The 22,917-nt window shown below is 47.4% G+C and overlaps 1 protein-coding gene across 1 annotated transcript in view; it reads right to left on the reverse strand.

Moving 5' to 3' along the window:
- The window catches only part of G2E3 (G2/M-phase specific E3 ubiquitin protein ligase), a 326,326-nt gene that overhangs the window by 222,232 nt on the left and 81,177 nt on the right, over positions 1-22,917 (reverse strand). The window contains exon 3 of the mRNA XM_078659417.1: positions 958-1,026. Coding sequence (XP_078515543.1) covers positions 958-994 — 37 coding nt within the window. The 5' untranslated portion in view covers positions 995-1,026. The remainder of the gene's footprint in view (positions 1-957; positions 1,027-22,917) is intronic.

Here is a 22,917-nt window from a genome sequence, read left to right on the forward strand (position 1 = left end):
TACCTTACCAAACATTTCCATATAGGTAAATCTACAAACACTGCCATTTCTAACCAGGTACTCCAAAGGATCTAAGAAACCACATTAATTAGCAAATCACTTGCAAAATTAAAGCAAATACATTTTGTTTTCTTCATGCTATGATACAGTTTTTCACTTCAGTGTACTGTATTCAAAACTTGCACAGCTGCAAGAAAGCAAACTCCTCACCAAAGCACCTCATGGAAATACCAAATAAATAAGTAGTTGTCATCTGAAATTACAAGTCACTGATGCAGTGGAGAAGAGGGGAAAATGTTGGCACTTAAAGCAACCATGATGCTGGGTAGAATTGGCAACCATAAGAATCATGGCAGCTCAGCACAATCTAGTAGCTATTTTAAATGTAACAATTATGATGGTTATAAGCATAAAAATGTAGAGTGAAAAGTAATTTCGTTTTCTTGTCTGTTGTCTCCTTTCGTGCGTTTAAAGGCTAGAGACACTTCAGCCGCTTTAATGTGAAGTAAAGGGACTATTACTGCTGTCGCTGAAGACAGAGCTTGATAAGGAATGCATGCAAATTCTTCAGGTGCAATATTAGCATAAGCAGGCGTGATCTAATGCTTGATACTCCAGTATCTGGTTCTTCAAACAGTAATTCCATCAAGCCAGGCCATAACCCTGTTCTGATATACATTTTCAGTGTCTGCCCATTATAAACAGCGGTTCTTTTAATTTTCTGTAACAAACACCTATGTGCACTTTAATCCATTGTTAAAGGCTAGAATGTTGACTCAAGTATGCAGAAGACCCCTCAGACAACATTCAAGCAAGTAATGTCCCAGTCTCCTTCACTCTGTCCAAACGCATCTATTTGAAACAGCATACTAGATGAGGGTACCCCCGTTACAAGAAACACTATCACCAGATGGACATAAAGGCATTTCCGCCAGCTCAGGGTAAAAGGTGACTTACGTAAGTTTTGTGTCCGAGACAGAACACCATCACCCATGGTCACTGGGCTTTTCTTCTGATGAAGACAGACTAAAGAACGAAAGAAAATTATAAATTGATTACAGAGGCTTCGATATTGAACTTAAACATGCGTTATTAGTCTGTTTGTTAATATGGACTGAACAGGTACCACCTAAAAAAGCATTAAGTGCTGTCTTGCACAGCTTACTAACCAAAAACAAGACCCCCCATGAACAAAGCATCACAAGAGAGTTGATGGCACTACTAAAAAATAGATCAGTCCAGGATATTCTCTGAATCCCTAAACAGTAGTAAATCCCACCAAATGCAGGTCTCATAGTATACTTTCAAATGAAACAAAAGATAAGAAACCATGCCTGTAGCAGACAATCCTACTAGCTTTTTGAAAAGCATCCACATAGACACATTACTAAAATAGTGCCAGTGGCTGAAAGCACTGCTGCCTTTACAATTTTCATACCCAAAATGAAGGAAATTATTATGATCAGTATTTATAGGGCGCATACGAATCATCCCCAAGGTGACCTCTCGGCGCCTCAATAACTGACCGCAGAACCGAGATTGCTGGTTAATGACAGAACAACCAGGTTAAGAAATTTCTTAAACTGCCTGAGATTGGGACATGCATGGATGTTGTCTGGCAGTCTGTTCCAGTGAAAGGGGGCGAGATACGAGAGAACGGCCGCCCATCGTGACTCTTAATTCTCAGGGGGCAAAGCAGCTGTCGATCGCTCGATCTCAATTGGCGAGAGGGGATATATGGCTTTAGCTTCTTCCTTAGGTAAGCTGGTCCCTTTTCCTGAAGTGTTTTGAATACCAGACATAATAGCTTGAATTCGCCTCTTTTCCCAACAGGCAGCCAGTGGAGCAGTCGTAGAAAGGGATCCAAGAGGGTTCGCACAGGATGATTGAGGGCTAGACACGCAGCTGTGTTCTGTACGACCTGCAACCTGGAAAGTAGATCTTCCCTGATCCCTACCAGTAGGGAATTTCCATAATCTAATCTAGTCACTAGAAGTGCCTGTATAAGGGCCTTTCTAGCTGAGAGGGAAATTAAGCCCCTGAATAGGCCTGAGGTATGCTCTGAAACACTGCACCAAATTGATATTACACCGTTACACATTTCAGAAGGCGTGTAGCCTCCTGTATTACCATACAGGGTCCAACACGTAGGTAGTTGACAGCAACGCAGAATCAAGACCCCTTTAAATTTACCTACTAAGATTCTGGAGCATTGGGATGTGCAAGGACACGAACTGTAATATGACCGTTATTTCACCAATGTCCATGCCCTGCAGGATGAAGTTACTTTCGGCATATTTAATTGGTCTTGATTGCAATCACTCAGAGTAGAACCATTAGATGTAATAGTTTGGAATCGGCCAAGATATGTACTACCTCGTTATGTAACCTAATATATACACGATCAACATTAATGCTGTTACAAACCGCCTCAACAAAGTCCTTGTGCACAAAGCATGGGATTGCGGTCCTCTCCCAACACTGGAGATGCAGATACTGAGCAGAGAACTTACTTTAGGCATACGTTAACTGCCCTCCGCTCCAGCACAGAGGGAGTCTTATCAGAGAAAAAAGAAGTTACTTGAAAGTTCACGAATGTTAAGACTCCTTGTTCCACCATACGGCTGACTGGATGCTAGAGAAATCATAGCCTCAGCAAACTCTTATTTAAAGACCACTAGTTCTCTAGACAGCTCTGATGAAGATCTATGCTTCACATGTAACTGAGGGCCAAATAAACGCTTAAGAGCTTGTGTTATTTATATAGCAAATATTCAAATGTATATAATACTTCCTTTCATTCAAGAAAAATTCTGGCACATTTGTTTCCAATGTGGCTCCTAGGTTCTGTACACTTTTAAGAGAGTGAGGTTGGGTTTAGAAGGGCTCATCTGTAGGGGCAAACCCAGAAGATCCAGAATAGACTACAGGTCCTGCTGATGGTCCAGTTCTGAGGCGGCTATAATCTAGCCTTCGTACAATAAACAAAGATGCCCTTTCATCTGAGGGCTGCTGCCACCATTGCCAATCAACTGGAAAGCACCCAGGGGCCATGCTGGAGGCCAAATGAGGATCTCTGAACCAGTAGTGGCAGTACACAATCTGGAACAAGAGGACGTTCCTGTGATACTTGAATACAAGAATCAAAAAGGCTATAGACACCATCCAATCTTTGCAATGGCACCTCTTATACATGTTGTTGGGGAAATTCAGGTGTTCAATGCAAGGATCGCCCAGACCTTGACTCTGAATGTCAGTTCAAAAGTATTGATCAACACCCTTTGAGGAATAGTGGGGGAGAACAGAATATGATGCACTTGTATCCAATCTCGAATATATAAAGCAGACGCTTGTCTAGCGCGGCTCGAGAGCAAAGTCTCATATTATTGAGGTTTTGAAAATAGGGTCAGTTGCATACGTACTGGGCCCAATAGTCCTCTTAATAGTCGTCCTAGGGAAGGGATATCTACCAGAGTTAGTTGGGGAAGAGGTGATTTAGGGGTCATGATATAAGTAGGAATATCAGTGAAGGACTCTTGTGAAGGTCAGTCCAGAAGAGGAATGTCAGCCTTCAGGACCTGTTTTTTCCGTCATACCTCCTTTCACTCGAGTGACAAACTGCCTAGAACGCTCTGCCCGCATGTCTGAGTTCTCTAGTCTTGTAATTGGAAGAAAAGGATGCTGGGTGAGGTGATTAGAGAGATTGACAAAGTTGGGATTCTACCTGGATAATAAATTAAACCAACGAGAACAGAAAAACTACATGGCCCAACGGGCAAGCGCATTAACCTTTGCCTAAAAGACAATGGCAGTAAAATTGGGGAGCGAGAGGTTTCGTTACCTTCAGATTAGGCATTCGCTGCTTACCAACATTCCCCTTGGCATGACGCCCCCGGAGGCCTCCCCGCTGGAGGATCGAGTGTTGGATGGTCATCTCCCGACGAAAACGATCTCCCTGATCTATAAAAAACTAGTTAATCACGCGGAGGATCCTTGGTGGCTCTAAGGGACCAGTGGACATCGGATGGATTGATCCTAGATGATGAGGACTGGAGGGAGGTGGTGGCCTCTCCGAGGGTCGTTGCCATCCAGATGAGGCTCCGGCTGGTTCAATTAAAGATTCTCCATCGCTGCTATGTGACTGGCCCACGGTTGGTGCGAATGGGTTTAGCTGTGAGTGGCGAATGCAGGAGAGGGTGTGGTGAGTCAGGAACGTTCTTTCATGCGTTGTGGGACTGTGCCCTCATTCAGGGGTACTGGTCTGCTATTCCTGCCAAGGTGAGGGAGGTTTGGGAAGTGGGTTTTGAGTTGGAGGCGAGGCGTTGCCTCCTGAATGTTTGGGACCCGACAGATCTCCCATCCCATGGAAAGATGTGGGCCACATTGGCATGTAGTATTGCGAAGCGTAATATAGCTCAGCTGTGGGGGGCGGTTCAGCCACCGACAGTCGGGAAATGGATGGATGATTTGGATTGGTGCATGTTCAGAGAGCGGGCTGCGTATGTGGCAAGGGGGAGGCCCAAGAAATGGGGCAAGATATGGGGGCCCTGGAATGCTTATAGGGGTGATATCTGCACTCCCCCGGTGGCATTGGAGGACCCGAAGTGCTGGAGGATCCCTGAACCCAAATATAGAAATCATTGTTGATCTTTATCGAATAGGAGGATGTGTACAGATATATTGTGCAGAATGGCAGTCCAGTGTATTTATTGTAAGTGTATTATAATTTGTGCTTAATAAAAATAATTTTTAAAAAAACTGACGACAAGTAAAGCAAAACAAGCTGTATAATAATTGATAATCCTCCTCCTCTAATCAAACATAGGAGCAATATGAAATTGCAAATTAACTTCAGACTCCCAACGTGGTAGCACATTGCACTGACATTTTGGTTCTGTGAGAGCCTTGCCAATTTCTTTTAAAACCAAATGGTTACTTACCAGTGGGAGTAGTTTTCCAGCCTGAAGACGTTTCTTGACTCACTTGCTGTGCATCTGTTTAAGTAGCAGTGTTTTGTTCTATGGGAAGGATGGGTCACAATGTGGGAGAATTGGAAAACCGGTGTTGTAGGACTTTTTGTCCTACCTGTGCCTTCCTGTTTAAATGAATGTCGACACAGTAGTGTTTCGTGAATGTGTGTGGGTATGCCCAGGTTGCAGCCATGCAGATGTAGGTAAGTGGTACGCTTGCTAGAAAGGCTAGGATTGTGCCCTTCCTGGTGGAGGGAGCCCTGGGGCATGTAGGTAAGGTCTTCCCTGCACTTGCATAACATGTTTTGATAGATTTCACTATCGCACAATGGTATCTTTGGTATTGGGGTACCACGGCTAGCCCTGGCAAAGAAGACTAAGAGCTGGTTTCCTTTTCGGATTGCTTTTCTCTCCTGTAGGTAGTACATGAGTGCTCTTGAAGGTATGAAGTGACCCCTCTGCTCGAGTCTTTGGGACCTGAAAGAAGGCTGGCAGTTGGATGCTCTGGTCGATGAAGAAAGGTGAACCCACTTTTGGTAGGAACTGTGGGTTCCTTCTCAGGAAAACCTTGTCCTTGTGGATTCGAAAGAACGGTTCCAGGCTTGTCGGTGCTTGCAGTTCACTGACCCTATTCCCTAAGGAACGCAGTCTTTAGGGTTAGGAACTTCAATTCAGTCTTGTGCATTGGTTCAAAAGGTTCTGCTATGAGTTGCGCGAGTACGGCATTCAGATTCCATGTGGGCACTGGTGCTACTCTTGGTGGCATCACTCTTTGATCCTTCCAGCAATCTCTTCATTACTGGTAGTGTGAAAAGGTGGACCTTTGACGCATATGTCAGGCAGCGGTCTAGTGGGATGGTGAGATATGTTAGCACTGTTCAGCGTTCTGTCTGTCTCTAGCATTTCTTGATCAGTGGATGCATCGGCCCACTTGGCTGTTTATCACCTTCTGGTGCTTGGCTTTTTTGCCTCCTTTAGGATTTCCAATGTCCCGAGGGCAGTGGAAGGTGTCCGAACCGCTACAAGAGCTACACCGCTAGCTTGAGTTTGGCTAGCTCTGGGTGAAACCTGCCCATTCTGCATGGTTAGAGGAATAAATAAGGGGGGTGCCCATGTAACCCCTCTAGAGATTTGGGCTAGTTGTGTACAAAATGAACAACGATTCTAGTGGGATACATTGAAATTTCTTTAACCCGCCCTCTGTCTTTGACCCTATTTTGCATCTACAAATAACGCGATGAGTGCAAATATTCCTACAGTGTGTGCCTGGTGTCTTCACAGGTGAACTCTAGTAAATATAAGGTTCCCCCTCGTTTGGGATCAGTAAAGCCCCGGGCAATTTCAGCAGGTTCACACTCCCTTGTTCAGTCCTGAAGAGGCCATAAATAGATTGGCCGAAAAGTGCTGGCTACATATTGAGAAGTACACGCTGGCAGTTGGAAAAGATACATTAACTGGAGGATTGCCTGCCTGATCTCATTGTATCTTCTGCACATTAGCATGCTTGACGGCTTGAAAAAGCACATTGGGCCGCCACATTCTACAGCTTTTCATATGCATACCAGCATAGTGTGATTGTGGTCTCAAAGACTTTGTAGTCTTGTTTCTATGAAGTATCTACATAATAAATTGGTGATGTATAGTAACACTAAATAAGGCATCTGGATCGAATGTATCGTTTAAATGGTGGTGTTCAATAATAATTTATGGGTTATGGATGACTAAAATAACCAAATTCATACCGAAGGAGTTACTGATACTTTTCTGCTTGGTTAGCAGGTCCAGAGTTGCCTTGACCGTTATGATTTGTCCTTTGGACAGCTCTAATAGATCTGAATACCATGCATTTGTCCCATTGTTGGGCGATAAGTAGGAGTTATTCCTGGTTGTCTGGCGGGATGTATGAATAAACAACTACTGCCTAAACCACAAATTCCTTAACCACGAAGGCTAACCAATGAGCAATGCCAAACAACTCCATTGATAACGAGTTCTAACAGATTGGTTGTTGTTTGGGATTTGTGGTTTAGGTCATTCGTTGTTCAAACTTTGTTGTTAAGGAGGTTTCCCTGTCTGGCCTTTGTCCAGAACTCTTAGAATCAGGGAGAATCAGATGAAAAGCGTATGGAAATCTCAGACCAGTTTATAGTCTGGGCCTTCCCCTCGGAATACTGGAATGGAAACCTGGACATGAAATTTAGCCATTTTGCATTTTCCGGGATTGCAAACAGATCTCAGTTTGGCATTCCCTACTGTTTGAACACTGTCCAGCACTTCCTGCTTTATCTCCCATTCGTGGCAGTTGTTCTCTTGACTAGGCAGTTTGTCAAATTCGGATTTTGCCCAGGAAGCGGTTGTTACCAGGGAGGTGTTCCATTGAATCACCCACTGCCTTATCTCGTGCGTTTGTTTGGAGAGTGGTAATTTGGTTCCTTCCTGCTTGTTGAGGAAAAACATAGGCCATGTGTTGCCGGTCTGTATAAGCACTGCCCACCCCTTCACATGCACTTGAAAGGCTTTCAGCGCTAGGAAGAACGCCTTTATAGTTCCAGATAGTTTGTGTTTCACAGCTTCCACAGGTCTCCATAGGCCTCTAATATTTCCCATGTGGGTGCTCCCCAGCCTTGGTGGCCCGCTTCCGTTGCTATGTTCACAGTGGGAGTTGGTTACTTGAAAGGTACCCCTACACTCTCGTTCGTCAGGCTCCATCATTCTATCGTTTTCTGAATCCTTGATGTGACAACCATTAGATCCTCCCCGAGGTTTGTGACCATCCATCATCCGTTGCAGATCCATTCCTGTTTGGGTTGCATATGTAGTCTTGCATGAGGTATAACGTGGATGCATTAAACAGATTGTGCCAAGCCTCATAACTGTACTCACTGTCAGAGACTGTCCCTTGTAGTAGAGGAGAGGAGAGTTTGCTCCACTATTGCCAATGTTCTCTTGAGGGCTGGGTATGCTTGCGCTGACCTAGAGTCCAATGTTGCCTCCAAGAACATCCTCACTGGCTTTTTGTAGTTTATGGTAAACCCTAGATTTTGGAACATTTGGCTCCACCCACGATGAATCAGAAGTATTTCTTCTGCCGGTGGTTCACTGGTATGTGAAGGTAGGCGTCTTTCAGTGCTAATGTGGCCCTATATTCTCCCCTTAGGAGCAGGATCACTTCTTGTAATGTTGCCATTTTGAAATGTTGCATTTGTATGAACTTTAGGTACCCACGGTCTAGGATCTAGGTCAGTGTTCAGCCTCATTTTGGAACTAGGAAGTATGCCGAGTAGATGCCATCACCCGTTTCTACCTTTGTGACTCTATGGCCCGCTTTTTGATGGGTTCCTTGACCTCTTCTTGCAACTATGAGTTCCTGCTACCTTAATGTTCTAGGCTGGAACACGAGGTGGTGGTTGGGCAAGTTCTATGCAGTAGCCGTGTTTTATAATGTTTAAGGTCCAATTGTCTGATGATTGACCTATTCCTGGAGAAGTCTCCCATTCTTCCCCCCCACTTGTGTTATATAGCAGGGCTGTTGGTGGTTTGAGTCACTTGGTAGTTCCTCCCCTCGCTAGATGTCCCCTGCCTCAGCTTTCTGCAAAAGGTCTGCCTCGCCAGGTGCGGAGCAGCTTACTGTGCAACCTGTTGGTTAAAGCCCTACTGGTTGAAGCCCAGCTGGTGGTGGTATTGCTGGGTTGTTGAGAAACCTGCTCTGCCTGAGGGTCTTCTGTTGGGGGCACCTCCGATCCTGAAGGAGCCTATGAACTGTCTTCTTACATACATCTACTTGCGGTGTCCGTTGCATCCATCGCAAACTTGAGGCAACAGTTGGAGATGTGGTTGTCCTTCAGGATGACTTTGATGAAGCTTTTCAACACACTCCGCATCTTACCGAGGGCAAGACACGCCGCACTTTACTCCCGCCGGGGGGTCAGCACGTAGCACTTTCCTGCACGGGGACGCGGAGAGGACTTCCTGCACGGAGACGCGGAGTAGACTCCATCCCCCAGAAGGCCGCGCACCAGGAGGTGCTATCGTCATCCCACAGCGGAAGAGGGTGGACTGGGCCACGTTACTGTCATCTCCTGATCTAGCAGACTTTTTATGGAACCTTGTTTGGACTGCAACAGCAAGGTATGAGGGTATAACATGGTCATTAGAACAATTGTTAATACTGGTAAATGGATCAGAAAAAAAGGAGCAAACACAAGTCACTGACCGGTCAGGGGGTTTGGGGGACATTGGATGTTTTTTTTATTAAGGGCTGAGTCTGCACTTATGCATGAAATCGCTCTTACTGAGCGCAGATGGTCTTTAGAACCAAAACGCTCCCCAACTCAGCTTGCAGTGCCCGGCCCTGTAGAGCATATTAATTTCCAAATTATATTTCACCACCGTCGAATGAGCAGCATAACTTGGTTTTTGAGTCAGAGTCTACTGACACTCCCAAGGCAAGTGACATTTCAACTAGGTCAAAGGTAACAAGGGGACAAAAAGCTAAAATTAGCTAGGGGAGCGGTCCTGTGCACCCATCCAAGAAAAGAGGGGCAGGGTCACGATCGACAAACTCCCCCTCCCCTAAAGAAAGGTCGCAAAACTAAAACTGCAGAGGTGGAGGAGATTAGTCTGGAACCTATTCTGGCTCACAAAGATTCCGCCCCAATAATTTTAACCCAGTCTCAGGCTATTGACAATGGGGAGTTTGGGACAAAAATGCATCTGTTGTCTCAGCTTTACTGAACGCGTTGATACTTAAGCTATCATCACTAGGAGAGAGCATAGTTAACCTGGAAAAACACGTGGGTAGTACCCTCCCTCTTCTGACTAACACATGTCACTGTAGAACTAAGGCTGCTCTGCCGAACAGAAACGGGGGTGCTATGTCTTATCAGTGAGATATTCCTGGGAAAAGAAAGAGGAAGGCACCCCAAACTGTCTCCTTGAACCCTTCACCTCAATCGAACAACCCGTTAGCCTCGGGAACGTCGCATATGGGAGCAGTACCTCGCACTTCTAAGCAAGTAGATACAGCACAGAGTACACCTACTATCCAAGAGCGACTGGTGAACATTCAAAAAAGATCCCCTCCACGCCAGGCATAACCATATACGTAGAGAGGAGGCCCAGATTTTAAGTGACTCAAAACAGCAAAACACAGCACCGGTGTAACTTGCCCTGTCCAAATATTCTGCACCTTCCCCCAGAAGCAGCCCTATACCACTGTGTTGGCCAATAGCACGTGGAGCTATGGAACACTGGTCAACACTAAGAAATAAATCACTACATGCACTGAGCGCAAGGACGGGACTATCCAACCCGCTTTTTGCTGAATTCAAGATGGTACGGCGGATTAGTTGGATAGGAAGTTCTAAAAAGTCCCTAGAGGGCGATTGAGTAGTTTTAACATTTGGGTCACCAGACTTGGTTCGAACCGTATTAGCTAGGGTGGGCAACTGGTCAGTCCTACGGGGATTAATATTCTACCCCTGGGTTTCTTCTATAAACCATCTGATCTCCCACAGTTTACACCAGGGGTAGATAAAGACAGGGATTGGAGACAGCCCAGGTTTCCTATTCCAGTCAGCGACTATTTCGATGCCCTCAATACTTTAGAGGATAATGAATGACTGTTACCATCAAATGGGCGTCTGATTGTCGATGTGGGCCTTCCCAGGGGCTGCAAGGTTGCTGCACCATTAAACGACTGCACTGTAGAACAAGAGGCCTCAGTTCTTAGGTTACCTTATGTGATAAATTAAAGGGAGTCCACTGAGAGATATGCTAGGAGCAGTACTTTAGCCATCCTTTTGGAACCATGCGATTTACCAACTCAGACTCCAGCATTATCTTGCATTAGTTACACTCAACTTCTGAGTAAGTCTCCCCTGAGAATTATGTTGAGCAGTGATCGTTTGCCATGCAAGGTTATTTCCTGGAATATTGCAGGGCTGTGTAATAAGACAAATAATCAAACATGGTGTGATTTTATCTCTGATCAGGACACATTATGTCTCCAGGAAACATGGTCAGAATCAATTCATATAAACGGATTAAATAAAACTCTACAGGCTTGCAGTAAAGGAACGAGGGGGTAGAGCGAAGGGTGGGCTCTTTATGTGTATTTCAAATAAGCTTGCATTGGACAAAATAGAGTCAAAGTTGGGGAATAGCTACTATCAGCTGGTAAAATTACATCAAAATCTCACATGCTGTACTATCTTGATTAATTTCTATAACATCTTGCCAGATATTTGTGGTAATGTCATACGAAATCTTGGTAGTGACCTCAACTTACTTATCAATGCCAGTACTAAAGAGACAATGCTCATTTTTGTGGGTGATTTTAACTGTGCTTTATGTCCACATGGGGATAGTAGGATTTGCGGAAATATTGATGAAGACTGGATATGTAGTACCCATGTTTGTCATACACCGATGGGGGAGATGTTTAATGAACTGACTGGAAGCACTGAGCTTGGTTTCGTGAACAACTTATTGGCCAGACCTTTTCCTATGCCTTATACATTTAATGGAAGTTTTATCCTCAACCATGGACGATATACAGGTGTCACTCAATTATGCACCTAGGTTGCTTTCTGTTAAGGAGGGTGATAATACCTTGAGTGATCATTTTCTATTATGTCTAGACATCAACTTGCCATCACAGACATGTTGGGACTGATAATGCAACAGAGTTGACGTGTAAGGTAATACTCAATAGCACCAATCAGTACATCCTGCGTTGGACAAAGGTTGATCCAGTAATAAAATGCAAAACTGCCTTCGATAACTTCTTGAGTGAAGCAGCCGCACATGATGATATTTTATGGTCTTTCCAGCTAATAGCAGCTGGGGCTAAGGAGCTATTTGTGCAATCCCGCAATAAGGCTCAAAAACAGGGGTGGTTCACCAGAAAATGTAAACAAGCACTTACCAATCTAAAGCAAGAGCTAGGCAGACAGCCAAGAAACCTCATTAAGGTGAGACAGGCAATACTAGATTATAGACTGTCTCTCAAGGAAAGGAGATGTGCCCAGAGAAGAGAATCATGGGAATCCCTTCAAAGTGCGGCACAACTGTAGGATAGCGCTGCTTTTTGGAGAGCGGTGAAAACCCTGTTTTTACAATCTACATCATTAAAGAGAAAGTGCGGCATCTGGCAGTTTAAATTAGCATGAACAATGCAATAGGTCTAGCCTATTAAGTTAAAGCCATTTGCTTTGCTAATGGTATCGTATAGAAAAGCAAATGGCTTTAACTTAATGAAGAGACATATTTCATTTTTAATGCTGGTTTCCTATTGATATTAAAACAGATTTAAGGGTGAATTCTGTCACTCCATCCCTCGGGGCTATTCATTAATGACCGCTCTCTCGTCTGGTTCGTGAAGGCGCATTGTAATACTTTGCAGACTATCATTTTCATTAATAACCAGAAGCATGTCTGTACATATTTTTGTAATTACTTATCATAAAAATTACTGTTGCGAATGATTACGCTTGTGTTTGTTTTCCATCGCAAGCCTTCGTGGTTAATGCCAGATGTTTGAAGTTGTTTACTTCAGCAGCTTATCTAATGCTCCGAGAGGGTTCCAACATCTTTGCCGACCCCAAGGGAGTCGAGCTTATTAACCCACTCCGCCAACAACTAGTGTGCCACGAGGAAGGGAAGCCTTACAAACGTCATCCAGTTTCATAACACTGGTGGGGACGGAGACATCAGGTTTTTTAGGTCTCGCCTAGACTAAAGCAAAAGCGAAGCTTTTGCTGTCTAGGGCGAGACAACTTATGTTGTCACTTTTGGGGGAATGTGGACAGCAGACTGTCACACGCTTCTCCTGCCGGAGATTTAACCTCGTGGGCGCGCAAGCCCAGCCCCGTGCATGTCCCCTGCCGCGCGCGCATATACACACACACACACACACACACACACAGACAGACACTCGCTCACACCCCCCCCCAGTCATCGGCCTCTTTTAAACACACACACACAGACTCCAAGACACATACACACATGCACGCTCACACACATACAGAGCCCCCCGCCGCCGCACGCGCACACACACATGCCCCCCGCCCTCGCAGCACGGCAAAGGCCCCCACTCACCGGTACTCGTCTCCATACGAGGGCTCAATGCAGGGGGCGGCGGTCTCTTCTTTCGGTGCGGGGCTCTCACCTCACGGGAGCCCGCTAGCACCAGCCGCCCTTCCGGTGCGTCTTGTTTAAGAAAGAGCGTGATTCCAAATCCCAAATATGGCGGCGTCCTCCGAAGGCCACGCCTGTGCCATTGCTTTAAGGATTCCTCGCTCTAGTGTTTAACTCATTTCCTCCTCTTCTGTGATTGGTCAGCCCTTGAAAGAAGGCTGGACAGTAGCTATCACGCGTCTTCTCCCTGGAGGTCACGCATGCGCGCTGAAAGCTGTGAAATGATCGGCGGCGCGGGTTGAAAGTGAGAATCTAACTTTTGCGCGGCCTGGGCGCGAGTGGAGGTGGCTGAGCTCGAGGCACTTCTGAAACCCGTCAGAGTAGCACGGCCACTCAGTCTACTCTCGCCCCTAGAATTAGTGTGAACGCCAGCCCCGCCTGATATTTGTGGGGGTGGCTGTCTCCTAGAATCGGGCGGAAAACCAGTGAACGCCTTCGGTGCCCGGGGTACGCGGGCGAAGAAGAGGACCCCGAGAAGATGGCGAGTAAAGAAAGTAAACGCCACGCAACCTCGGGGTTTGGAAAGAACACAGCGGCCTGTACTGTGACGTCATAGCACACCGGGTCCGGAGCGCTCCTAACCCGTTATGACGTCGTCACACTGCAGCATGTTCCTGTGCTCCAAATGCATGCTCACTCTATAGCCCCTTGAGTACCTCTAAAGGGCAGGGTGCTGTTTTGAGTGTGGTAGGCTAGCCCGAAATGGCGCGAAAAATGCCAGGCGGCAAACCCACCGAGCGTGTGCACTTTTATGTATGCGAGATCTGAAAGGGTTTGGAGGTCTTTGCGTCGACTCCATGATACGTTTTCGGATTATAACATGGCCTTGTGATTAAATATTTAATTGTGCAATTTGGTGGATATGAAGAAAACTGACGTGTATAGAACCATAAAATGGTAGTCGTTTCTTGATTTAGTAAGTAGCACCATTCTCCTCTCAACTAATCTCGCTGTCTGGTCCACGCACCTAACATGAATATGCTCCCCTCCCTTTAGTACACCCTTTGCAGACTACCAGAGTCCACTGATTTCGTTGCACTGGTTTCTGCACCTCCCGTCTACTTTGGCGATTTATGACACTAAGAAATATCAGGCCAGGTGGCACTGCCTTCTTTGTCTGGCTGTCAGACTCCGTAGTCCCTTCACCCTTCAGATTGAACAAAATATCTAATCTTTGATGCGGATTGAAAGCGTACTCGCTTCTCAGTGCGTTATAATAATATCGATGGTTGTTATCTTGGAGACGCTTCACAGCGCTGCGTGGCAGTAAGCACACTGATGTCAATTGCTATCCAGTCTAGTTAAGCAGAATGAGCTTTGTGTATAAACCCAGGCAGAATTGTTTCTCTGGTTGCCCCTGAAAAGTCCATATAATTTCTTCACCGATCCGTGGCTCCACTGGTGGTTGCTTAGTTTTGCATAGCTTACCTAGTATCGAAAGGCATATGCAGGTTATATTCCTTGAATTTGATTTGAGTTTTAATTTAACTTGATAATTGATTGTTATTGCCTTTACTAGTCTCTGTGGAGTGACATGTTTATCCCTATTTTCAGGGCAAGCAAAGACGAAGCTGTCTGGTTGCAAATGACCAGTTGTAAACTAACAAAGAAATTACATTGGACTTAAATCCCACCCATTGGTTGGCTTTGTCACTCATTTGCTTGCTCTTTTTTCAATGGCTTGCCTTGTACAACTGGTTTGTCTCCCTGGAGTAAAGCCTCATTTCGAGTCCTTCCACTGTTTACTTTTAGGGAGATACTTTTATTGCTTAAACAAAAAAATTGAGGTAATGGCATGAACGTGTCATGGTACTGCTGGCAGTCCTACCATTCAAGTTCACACGTGTGAAAATGTACGCTTGTGCATACAAAATGACACAGGCGGTTTTCTTTTATTTATCGTTTCGAGATCGTGAATGCTTTTTGCACTGCCGCTGGTCCTGCGTGGCTGGCGACCCCTCGTGTCCTGCCGCTGGTTCTGCCGCTGGTCCTGCCTAGCTGGTGACCCCTCGTGTCCTGACGTTGGTTCTGCCGGGCTGGGGACCCTCGTGCCCTGCCGCTGGTTCTGCCGCTGGTCCTGCCTGGCTGGTGACCCCTCGTGTCCTGCCGCTGGTTCTGCCGCTGGTTCTGCCGGGCTGGTGACCCTCGTGCCCTGCCGCTGGTTCTGCCGCTGGGCTTGCCTGCCTGGTGACCCCTCGTGCCCTGCCGCTGCTACTGTGTGCCTGGTGACCTCTCGTGTCCGGTTGTGCAGCGCGTGAAGAGAGCAGGGCGTTCACCTCGCTGCAGGCCCACCCTTCCGCCTGCAGCGCCTCTCTGCTCGGGGACAGCAGTGCGCTTGCAGATGGTGCCAGGCTGGCGGTGGTCGTTCTCCCAGCCCTACAGGCTGGCCTGAAATGAGGGCCTGCTCGGGGCTGCTTTTTCAAGGGTCTTCAGGACCACCGTACTGATTGTGTATGACTGACTGACGTGCGCCCAATGGAAGGAATTGCTAATTACAAATGGTACATATGCAGCCATTACTATATCTTCACAAAAGTTATTTGCAAAAGTTTAAGCTATTGCCATTAAAATTACACAATAACTTTTATTTAAGTATTAATTATTTAAAAAAATTAAAAGCCATTATTTGTAATATCAATACATCTGTCAGGTAAATACAACACATATTGCATTACAAATGATATAGGTGTCACATTTGCAAAAGTTAAAACTATTGGCATTGTAAATGACAAAGCTATTAATTTCAATATTTTAAAAACCAACACGTACATAAAATATTTGTAATTTACAATACCAAGAGCTCAAACTTTCCTAATGCGAGACCTATTGCATTGCAAATGCTTGTTTAACATAACGCACATTTGTGAAAAAATTAGGAGCGTTCTGTAAATCATAAAATACCTAATTAAACCATGTGTCTTGTTGTGATCAATAATACTGGCGTCAGCACACACTTCCTGACTCCTCCCGCTCAGAGCGAACGTAGACATTTGATATGGGTCTCTTTGCGTGTAAGAGGGGAAGGGAAAAAGTGTCAGAGCTGGTTGATAGTTTGGGGATGGCGACGTGGGCAGCGCTTGGGGACAGAGAGCGCGCATGGGATAGTAGAAAGGGTGAGGGCAGAGGATATGCGGAGAGTAAACCGGTGGGAGAGAACAGCGAGTGGACAGGGTGATGGGCAGGTCGAGGATTGTGAGGTCAGGAGGAGAAAGAAAAATAATGTTTGTAGGGAATGAGGGCGGATGGACAGGAAGCGAGAAAAGTTTTTGGGAAAAGATCAGGAAAGAGTGGCCGGAGCGAGCGACTGTGTAGGAGGATTAGAGAGGTACGGAGCGTGGAGAGGAAGGGTGAAACAGATGGAGTAGTTTCTGTCCTGTAACTCCAGTTCTGTAGTAGGGGATCTCTGTTATAGTCATAATCTAGTGAATAGTCCCGCCCATGTGCGTGGACCCCGGAGCAATCAAAAATAATCTCTTAAGCTGTCAAAAAATGCAGAACTGCACAGACACTTAAGAGAGAATTTCAAGACAGATAATGCAGCCTATATCCACAGGCTACACTGTCCAGTACTTCAACTAGAAATTCCACCAAAAACCCACAAACAGCACAGCCTGTCCAGATTTCTCCACAGAGAAAAACTTTCCTTTACCAGCAAAATCGTTTGGAATGATAGAGGAAGGAGTGGACAGACAAGCACCATAGGCTGCCATTATGTGGCTCAGAACAGGATACTGTGCCTTTAAGAAAACTTTCCAGTACCCTCAGTATCCCAGAATGCACAGCAGGTCCCTTTTACTTTCAGTTCTTTTTGAAGGCGTAACACGCCAGACCTGTAGCATTCCTTACATGAATATCTTTCTCCACCGGGAAGGAGGGCGGGCGCTTATGACTATAACAGAGATACCCCTACTACAGAACTGGAGTTACAGGACAGAAACTACTCCTTCTGTAGTAGGGGATCTCTGTGTATAGTCATAACCAAGTGAATAGAATGGCAAGCCCATCCCCACACCAAAGCGGCGGTGGAGAGAAGAGAATTAACACCACTACTGTGCGAACAGAGTTCGCAGCGAAGCCTGCCCAACCTGAGCGTCTGTCCTGGCATCAGTGTCCAGACAGTAATGCTTAGCAAAGGCATGGACCGACTTCCAAGTGGCCACCTTGCAGATTTCGGCAATTGGAACATTACGGAGCAAAGCAGTCGTGGCAGCTTTGCCCCTGGTGGAATGAGCCTTAGGTTTACCCCCTAAGGTCTTATTAGACATCTGGTAACAATTGTATACAGGACACAATCCACCTCGAGATGGACTGTTTAGAGGTGGCAAGACCAGTCCTGACTGATCCATAATTGATAAACAATTGGTCTGACCTACGAATATCCTTGGTTTTATCCAGATAAAATTTCAACACCCTCCTAACATCCAGGGAATGCAGGGACCTTTCCGCTGGAGATGAATGATTCTGAAAAAATGTAGGTAAAGTTATGGTCGGGTTAACATGGAAATCAGAGATAACCTTTGGAAGAAATTTAGGGTGAGTACGCATAACAAACTTAGTAGCAAGAAATACAGTATAAGGTTCTTGGCAACACAACGCCTGAATTTCACTCACCCTGCGGGCCGATGTGATGGCCACGAGGAACGCCGCCTTCCAGGACAGGTGCTGCAATGAAGCCTTATGAATAGGTTCAAAAGGCTCCTTCATCAATCTGGACAGCACCACATTCATTTCCCATGAAGGCGAAGGAAGCCGGACAGGAGGGAACACTTTCCTCAAGCCTTCCAAAAAATCCTTGACCACAGGGATCTGGAAGGAAGAAGTCTGTGAAGGACATTTCCTGTAGGCAGTAAGCGCAGCGAGATGAACCTTAATGGAATGGAAATTAAGGCCAGAATGCGCCAAATGTAGAAGATACGGAAGGATGACATCTTCCTTACATGTCGTTGGATCATAGTTCTTGGACTTGCACCAGATGCAGAATCTCTTCCACTTGTAAGCATAGGAAGTCCTAGTGGAAGGCCGCTTAGACTCCTTCAGTATGTCCATAGAATCTTCTGGTAGATTCAAATGGCCATATTGCACTCTCAGGAGCCATGCAGCCAAACTCAAAGACGAGAGATTGGGGTACATCATCTGCCCCCCGAACTTCGTGAGAAGGTCCGGCCGGCACGGCAGCCGTATATGAGGAAGGATAGACCGGTGAAGCAGGTCCGTGAACCACCACTGCCTGGTCCATTCCGGGGCAATCAGGATCATCCGCGCCCTGGACTGGGACAGTTTGATGAGCACCGCCGGAATCAGGGGAATGGGTGGAAAAGCGTACAGAAAGCTATTCGACCAGTTGATCCATAGCCCATTCCCCAGCGTCCCCTGCTGGTAGTACCTGGAGGCGAAGTTTCGGCATTTGCTGGTTTCGGCGGTAGCGAACAGATCTACGTCTGGAGTCCCCCACCTTGCGAAGACTTCTCCTAGTACTTCGTCGTTTATGACCCATTCGTGGTTTTCCTGAATCAGTCTGATCAGTGCGTCCGCCTGAACATTCTGCACACCTGGTAGATGGGTAGCCGTTAGTCAGTCAGTAAGTGGAATGTGAAAGTCGATAGAGGAAATGGAGTTGTCCAGAGGCTGGAGGTTCGCTAGGACTACGCCATCTTCACCTTAGGTAAGTAATAGGAGGCCCACGGGACGCGTGTGCAGAGTGTGAACTCACACGCGAGATGCGTAACAACGTCTATGGACAGTACAGTTCAAGTTAAAGGTGAGTACGGACAATCCCGACTAGTTAGGATTAAAACGACTGTGGAACTGGACACTAGGACAGTTAAACTACTCTTGAGCACAGAAATGCTCTCGTTACCTCACCCACGGGCTGCGGGTGCATAGGTGTCAAAGTGCGTTGGGTTCTCGAGTTGAAGTCTATGGAGCGTGTAAGAAAAGATGCTGCAGGCGACCAGGAGGAAGATGTCCGGTGCGATCGAAGGGTGGATCGGTGAAGAAGAGGACCTGAAAGCAGAGGGGACAATGTTCAAAGTCACTAGCCAGTGACTGGAGTGGAACCAGGAAGGAACCAGATGTCGTCGTCGCGATCAGGTGAAGAGTGGACGCTTGTCTCTGCAGCCACGTGGACCAGGAGGTGTCTTCGACTACCAGGATGGAGGCACGAGCTGTCCCACGCAGGCTCTCGCTGTCGGCGGTGTTGGATCCGGAATCGGCTTCAACAGGCCTTGGCAAAGGCAACCCACGCGGTGAGTGGAAACGGCGTCTGGAGTGGACCAGGAGGGTCCAGGGTGCTCCTCTTTTGGAAGGGAGCAAGGGCCAGTCTGGAGCAACCAGACCAGCAGTGAAGATTTCAAAGTTAGTCATCTAGGAGGCCACTAGCCAGCCGGCAAGTGACCAGACAACGCGTCAAGCAGCAGGGCCCCACGCAGATCTCGTGGATGCTGGAGGGCTGGTCTTCGGTGCAGGAGCTGCTCAGGGCTGGGGCTTCTCAGTCCCCAAAGCACTTGGTCGAGTTCACCTCAGGAGTCGTGCTGGAAGCGAAGTGCAGTTTCTTTCAAGATGGCCGGTCCCATGTGTCTCGTCGCACCCACGGATCTCAGCTGTGCTGCAGAGGTGAGTTGAAGTCGGAGAGGTCTGGGAATCCGGGTCTCGTCGGGCTCTGAAGTCTGGATCCTCGAGGGAAGACGACAAAGTGAAGCCGCTGGACGCTTGATGGTGCCTGCTTGTGCAGGGTGGACACTCCTTGCCCACAAGGGAGATTCTTCAGTCTTCTATGGAGCAGAACGTCGAAGTCCAGAGTTTCTTCTTGTAAAGTTGTTCCGGATAATCTAATTTGGAATGGGACCAGCTCCTACCTTTATTCTCCTAAATGGGACTGCACTACTGACTAGGTCCTTCCCCTGGGTGGGACCAGGAAGGGGGGTGGCTACACCCCCTATCCTTTGTCCGGTTTCGCGCCAGAGCTGGGGCAGGGATGCCCCAGCAACTGGTTTGAACCGGTGTATGCACAGGACACCTTATGTGCCCCGGGCAGGTCTCATTCCTTTCAGGCTGGGCCTACCCAATACACAAAATCCTGTCTGGGGTGGTGCTAGCACCTCTCAAGGCAGGAAACCCTTTGTCCAAGCCTCCCTCGCTGGAAGGACTCCCAGCAGCAGGAGGTCAGACTTGTGTCTGTGGTGGTGGCATCCATTTTGTGATGCCACGGCTCGAGTTGACTTTAACCAGGGTTCACAGTTACATACATGTCGTGTCCCTCTAGAAGGGTGGAATGCTACCCCCGTCGCCAGAATTGGCGAGCGGGTAGTATTCCAATTCGTAGGACACCTTACTCGACATGTTTTGATAATGTTATACCAAAGTTAGCATTTTACCGCGAGGTAGATAATGCACTTAAGAGTATATGGTATAGCGTTATCATGGAACAGCTATTAGGACTTGGTTCCGCAAGCTGCAGACGGGCTCAGCTCATGCCAGAGCACCATCTCACATAATTCCAAGCACTCTGCCTTCAGGATCGATAAGGCCTGCCATAGGAGTGACTGATAGGAATATATGTGTCCATTTTAAGGTTAGATATAGGTATACTATATCTACAGCAAAGGGTGATTACACCACCTTGCCCCAGCTGTCGTGCAGCCAGTTGTGTCTGTTTAGATGGCCAGCCAGGGGTGGCATAATACATGCTTCAGCCCCTGGTAGGCCCTGGGTACACCTATGCCCTGGGTACAGGGACTGATAAGGTGGCCCAGTACCAATTGGTAAATGCACCTAAGGTACATGGTTGTCAATTTAGAGAGAGAACAGCTAGGCTGTGGGTCTGATTAGCAGGCCCACAGCCAGGGAAAGTCTTAAACCAGTGAAGCAAAAAGCAAAAATCTGGGGTGACCATAGGATTGCAGACCCCACTCTCCTACAGCCTGCGCCTCCTGTGACAGAGTGCGTGATCTCGAGCCCCCCTGCTTGTTGAGGTAATACATCGTGGTCGTATTGTCCGTCTGTACAAGCAGAGAGTTGGTCTGGAAGGACGGATGAAAGGCCTTCAGTGCCAAGTGAACAGCTCAGAGTTCCTGGAAATTGATGTGATACGTGGACTCCGTCGGGGACCACTTTCCTTGTATCTGTAAGTCTCCGGCAGGCGCCCCCCAGCCATGGAGAGACGCATCCGTCACGATAGTCTGTGTGGAAATTTCCTTGTGGAAGGGAACCCCTCTGAGGAGATTCTCCGCTGAACACCATCACTTCAGAGACTGAAGAGCATGCCGAGACAGTCGTATCTTGTCGTCCCAAGACCCTTTCCTCTGATCCCACTGATCCTCCAAGCACTCCTGCAATGGTCACATGTGAAGCCGTGCGTGTGACGTGAGGAAGATACAAGAGGCAATCGACCCCAGTAGAGAAGACACCGTCCTCACTGTTGTAGATGGAGCGGTCATAAGAGCCTGAGCCTTCCGAAGGAGTGATAATCGTCTCTCCTCCGAAGGAGACACGCTTGCTGACAGCGTATTGATGGAGGCTCCCAAGTACTGTATGCACTGAACCGGAGTCGGGACAGACTGACATGTTGATGTGCAACCCCAGCTTGTTCAAGAGAACGCACGCCCTTCTGGAAGTGCGCTTGAGCTTCCGAGAAGGAGGCAGCCTTGATCAACCAATCGTCCAGGTACGGGTAGAAAAAAACACCTTGTTCTTCCTCAGGTGTGCAGCTACCACTGCCATGCACTTCGAGAATGTTCTGGGCGCAGACTTCAGCCCGAATGGCAGTACTGTGTACTGATAATGATTGGTGCCGACTTTGAATCGCAGGAACTTCCTGTGTTTGTGTGCAATGGGCACATGGAAGTACGCATCCTGTAGGTCTATAGCACATAGCCAGTCTCCCTGTTGCAGCTGAGGATAAGTCTGATGCAACGACAAAATGCGAAATTTCTACCTGCGAATCCACTTGTTTGTTGGTCACAAATCCAGAATGTGCCTGAACTCGTTCTTGTCCTTCTTGTGAACCAGAAAGAACCGCGAGTACAGACCTCTTCCCCTTTGAGACAAAGGTACGTCTTCTATCGCCCTTTTTCTTAACAGGGTATCGGCCTCTGCCTGGAGCTCACGCGGCTGAACTGCGAGCTGACCGGTGGAATTGCTGGAGGCGGGCTGGTGAACCGAACACTATCCATTGCAAACAATATTCAACACCCACTTGTCCGGAGTAATTTTTCTCCACTCTGCCAGAAAAAATTGAACGCTTCCCCCCACCTGAGTGGGTAACGGATGCAGGGGAAGTAACCGCTCAGGGCCTAGACCCAGCCGGGCCTTTGTTCGCCGCTGCGGACTGCTATCCGCCTCTGCCCTTCTGGCGCTTCTGGAAGGGCCTCCGGAACTGCTGCTGCTGCTGTCCCGAAGACTGCCCTCGCCCTCTGCCTTGCGCCCCGAACCATCTCTGGAACGGGCGGTAGGTCTTCTTCTCCTTGGGCTTCTCCAACCAGACAGCCGTCAGGGTCTCGGCCTCCGCTTTCATGCGGGCCATCTTGTCGTCTGCATGCTTGCCAAACAGTTTCCCCCGAGAAAGGCAGGTTGGCAACCCGTTGTTGAGATTCTGGCTTGAGAGATGTAAGGCGAAGCGAGGCGTGGCGCCGTTGGTTGACACCATGGCAGTACCCATGCGCCGCCAGAAGAGACACATCAGCAGCCGCGCTGATGAGTTGGTTCGACACCAACAACCCCTCATTCAGAATCTCCTGAAAGTTCTTTCTTC

Source organism: Lissotriton helveticus, chromosome 9 (genome assembly GCF_964261635.1).
Source record: "Lissotriton helveticus chromosome 9, aLisHel1.1, whole genome shotgun sequence".
Lineage (NCBI taxonomy): Eukaryota > Metazoa > Chordata > Amphibia > Caudata > Salamandridae > Lissotriton > Lissotriton helveticus.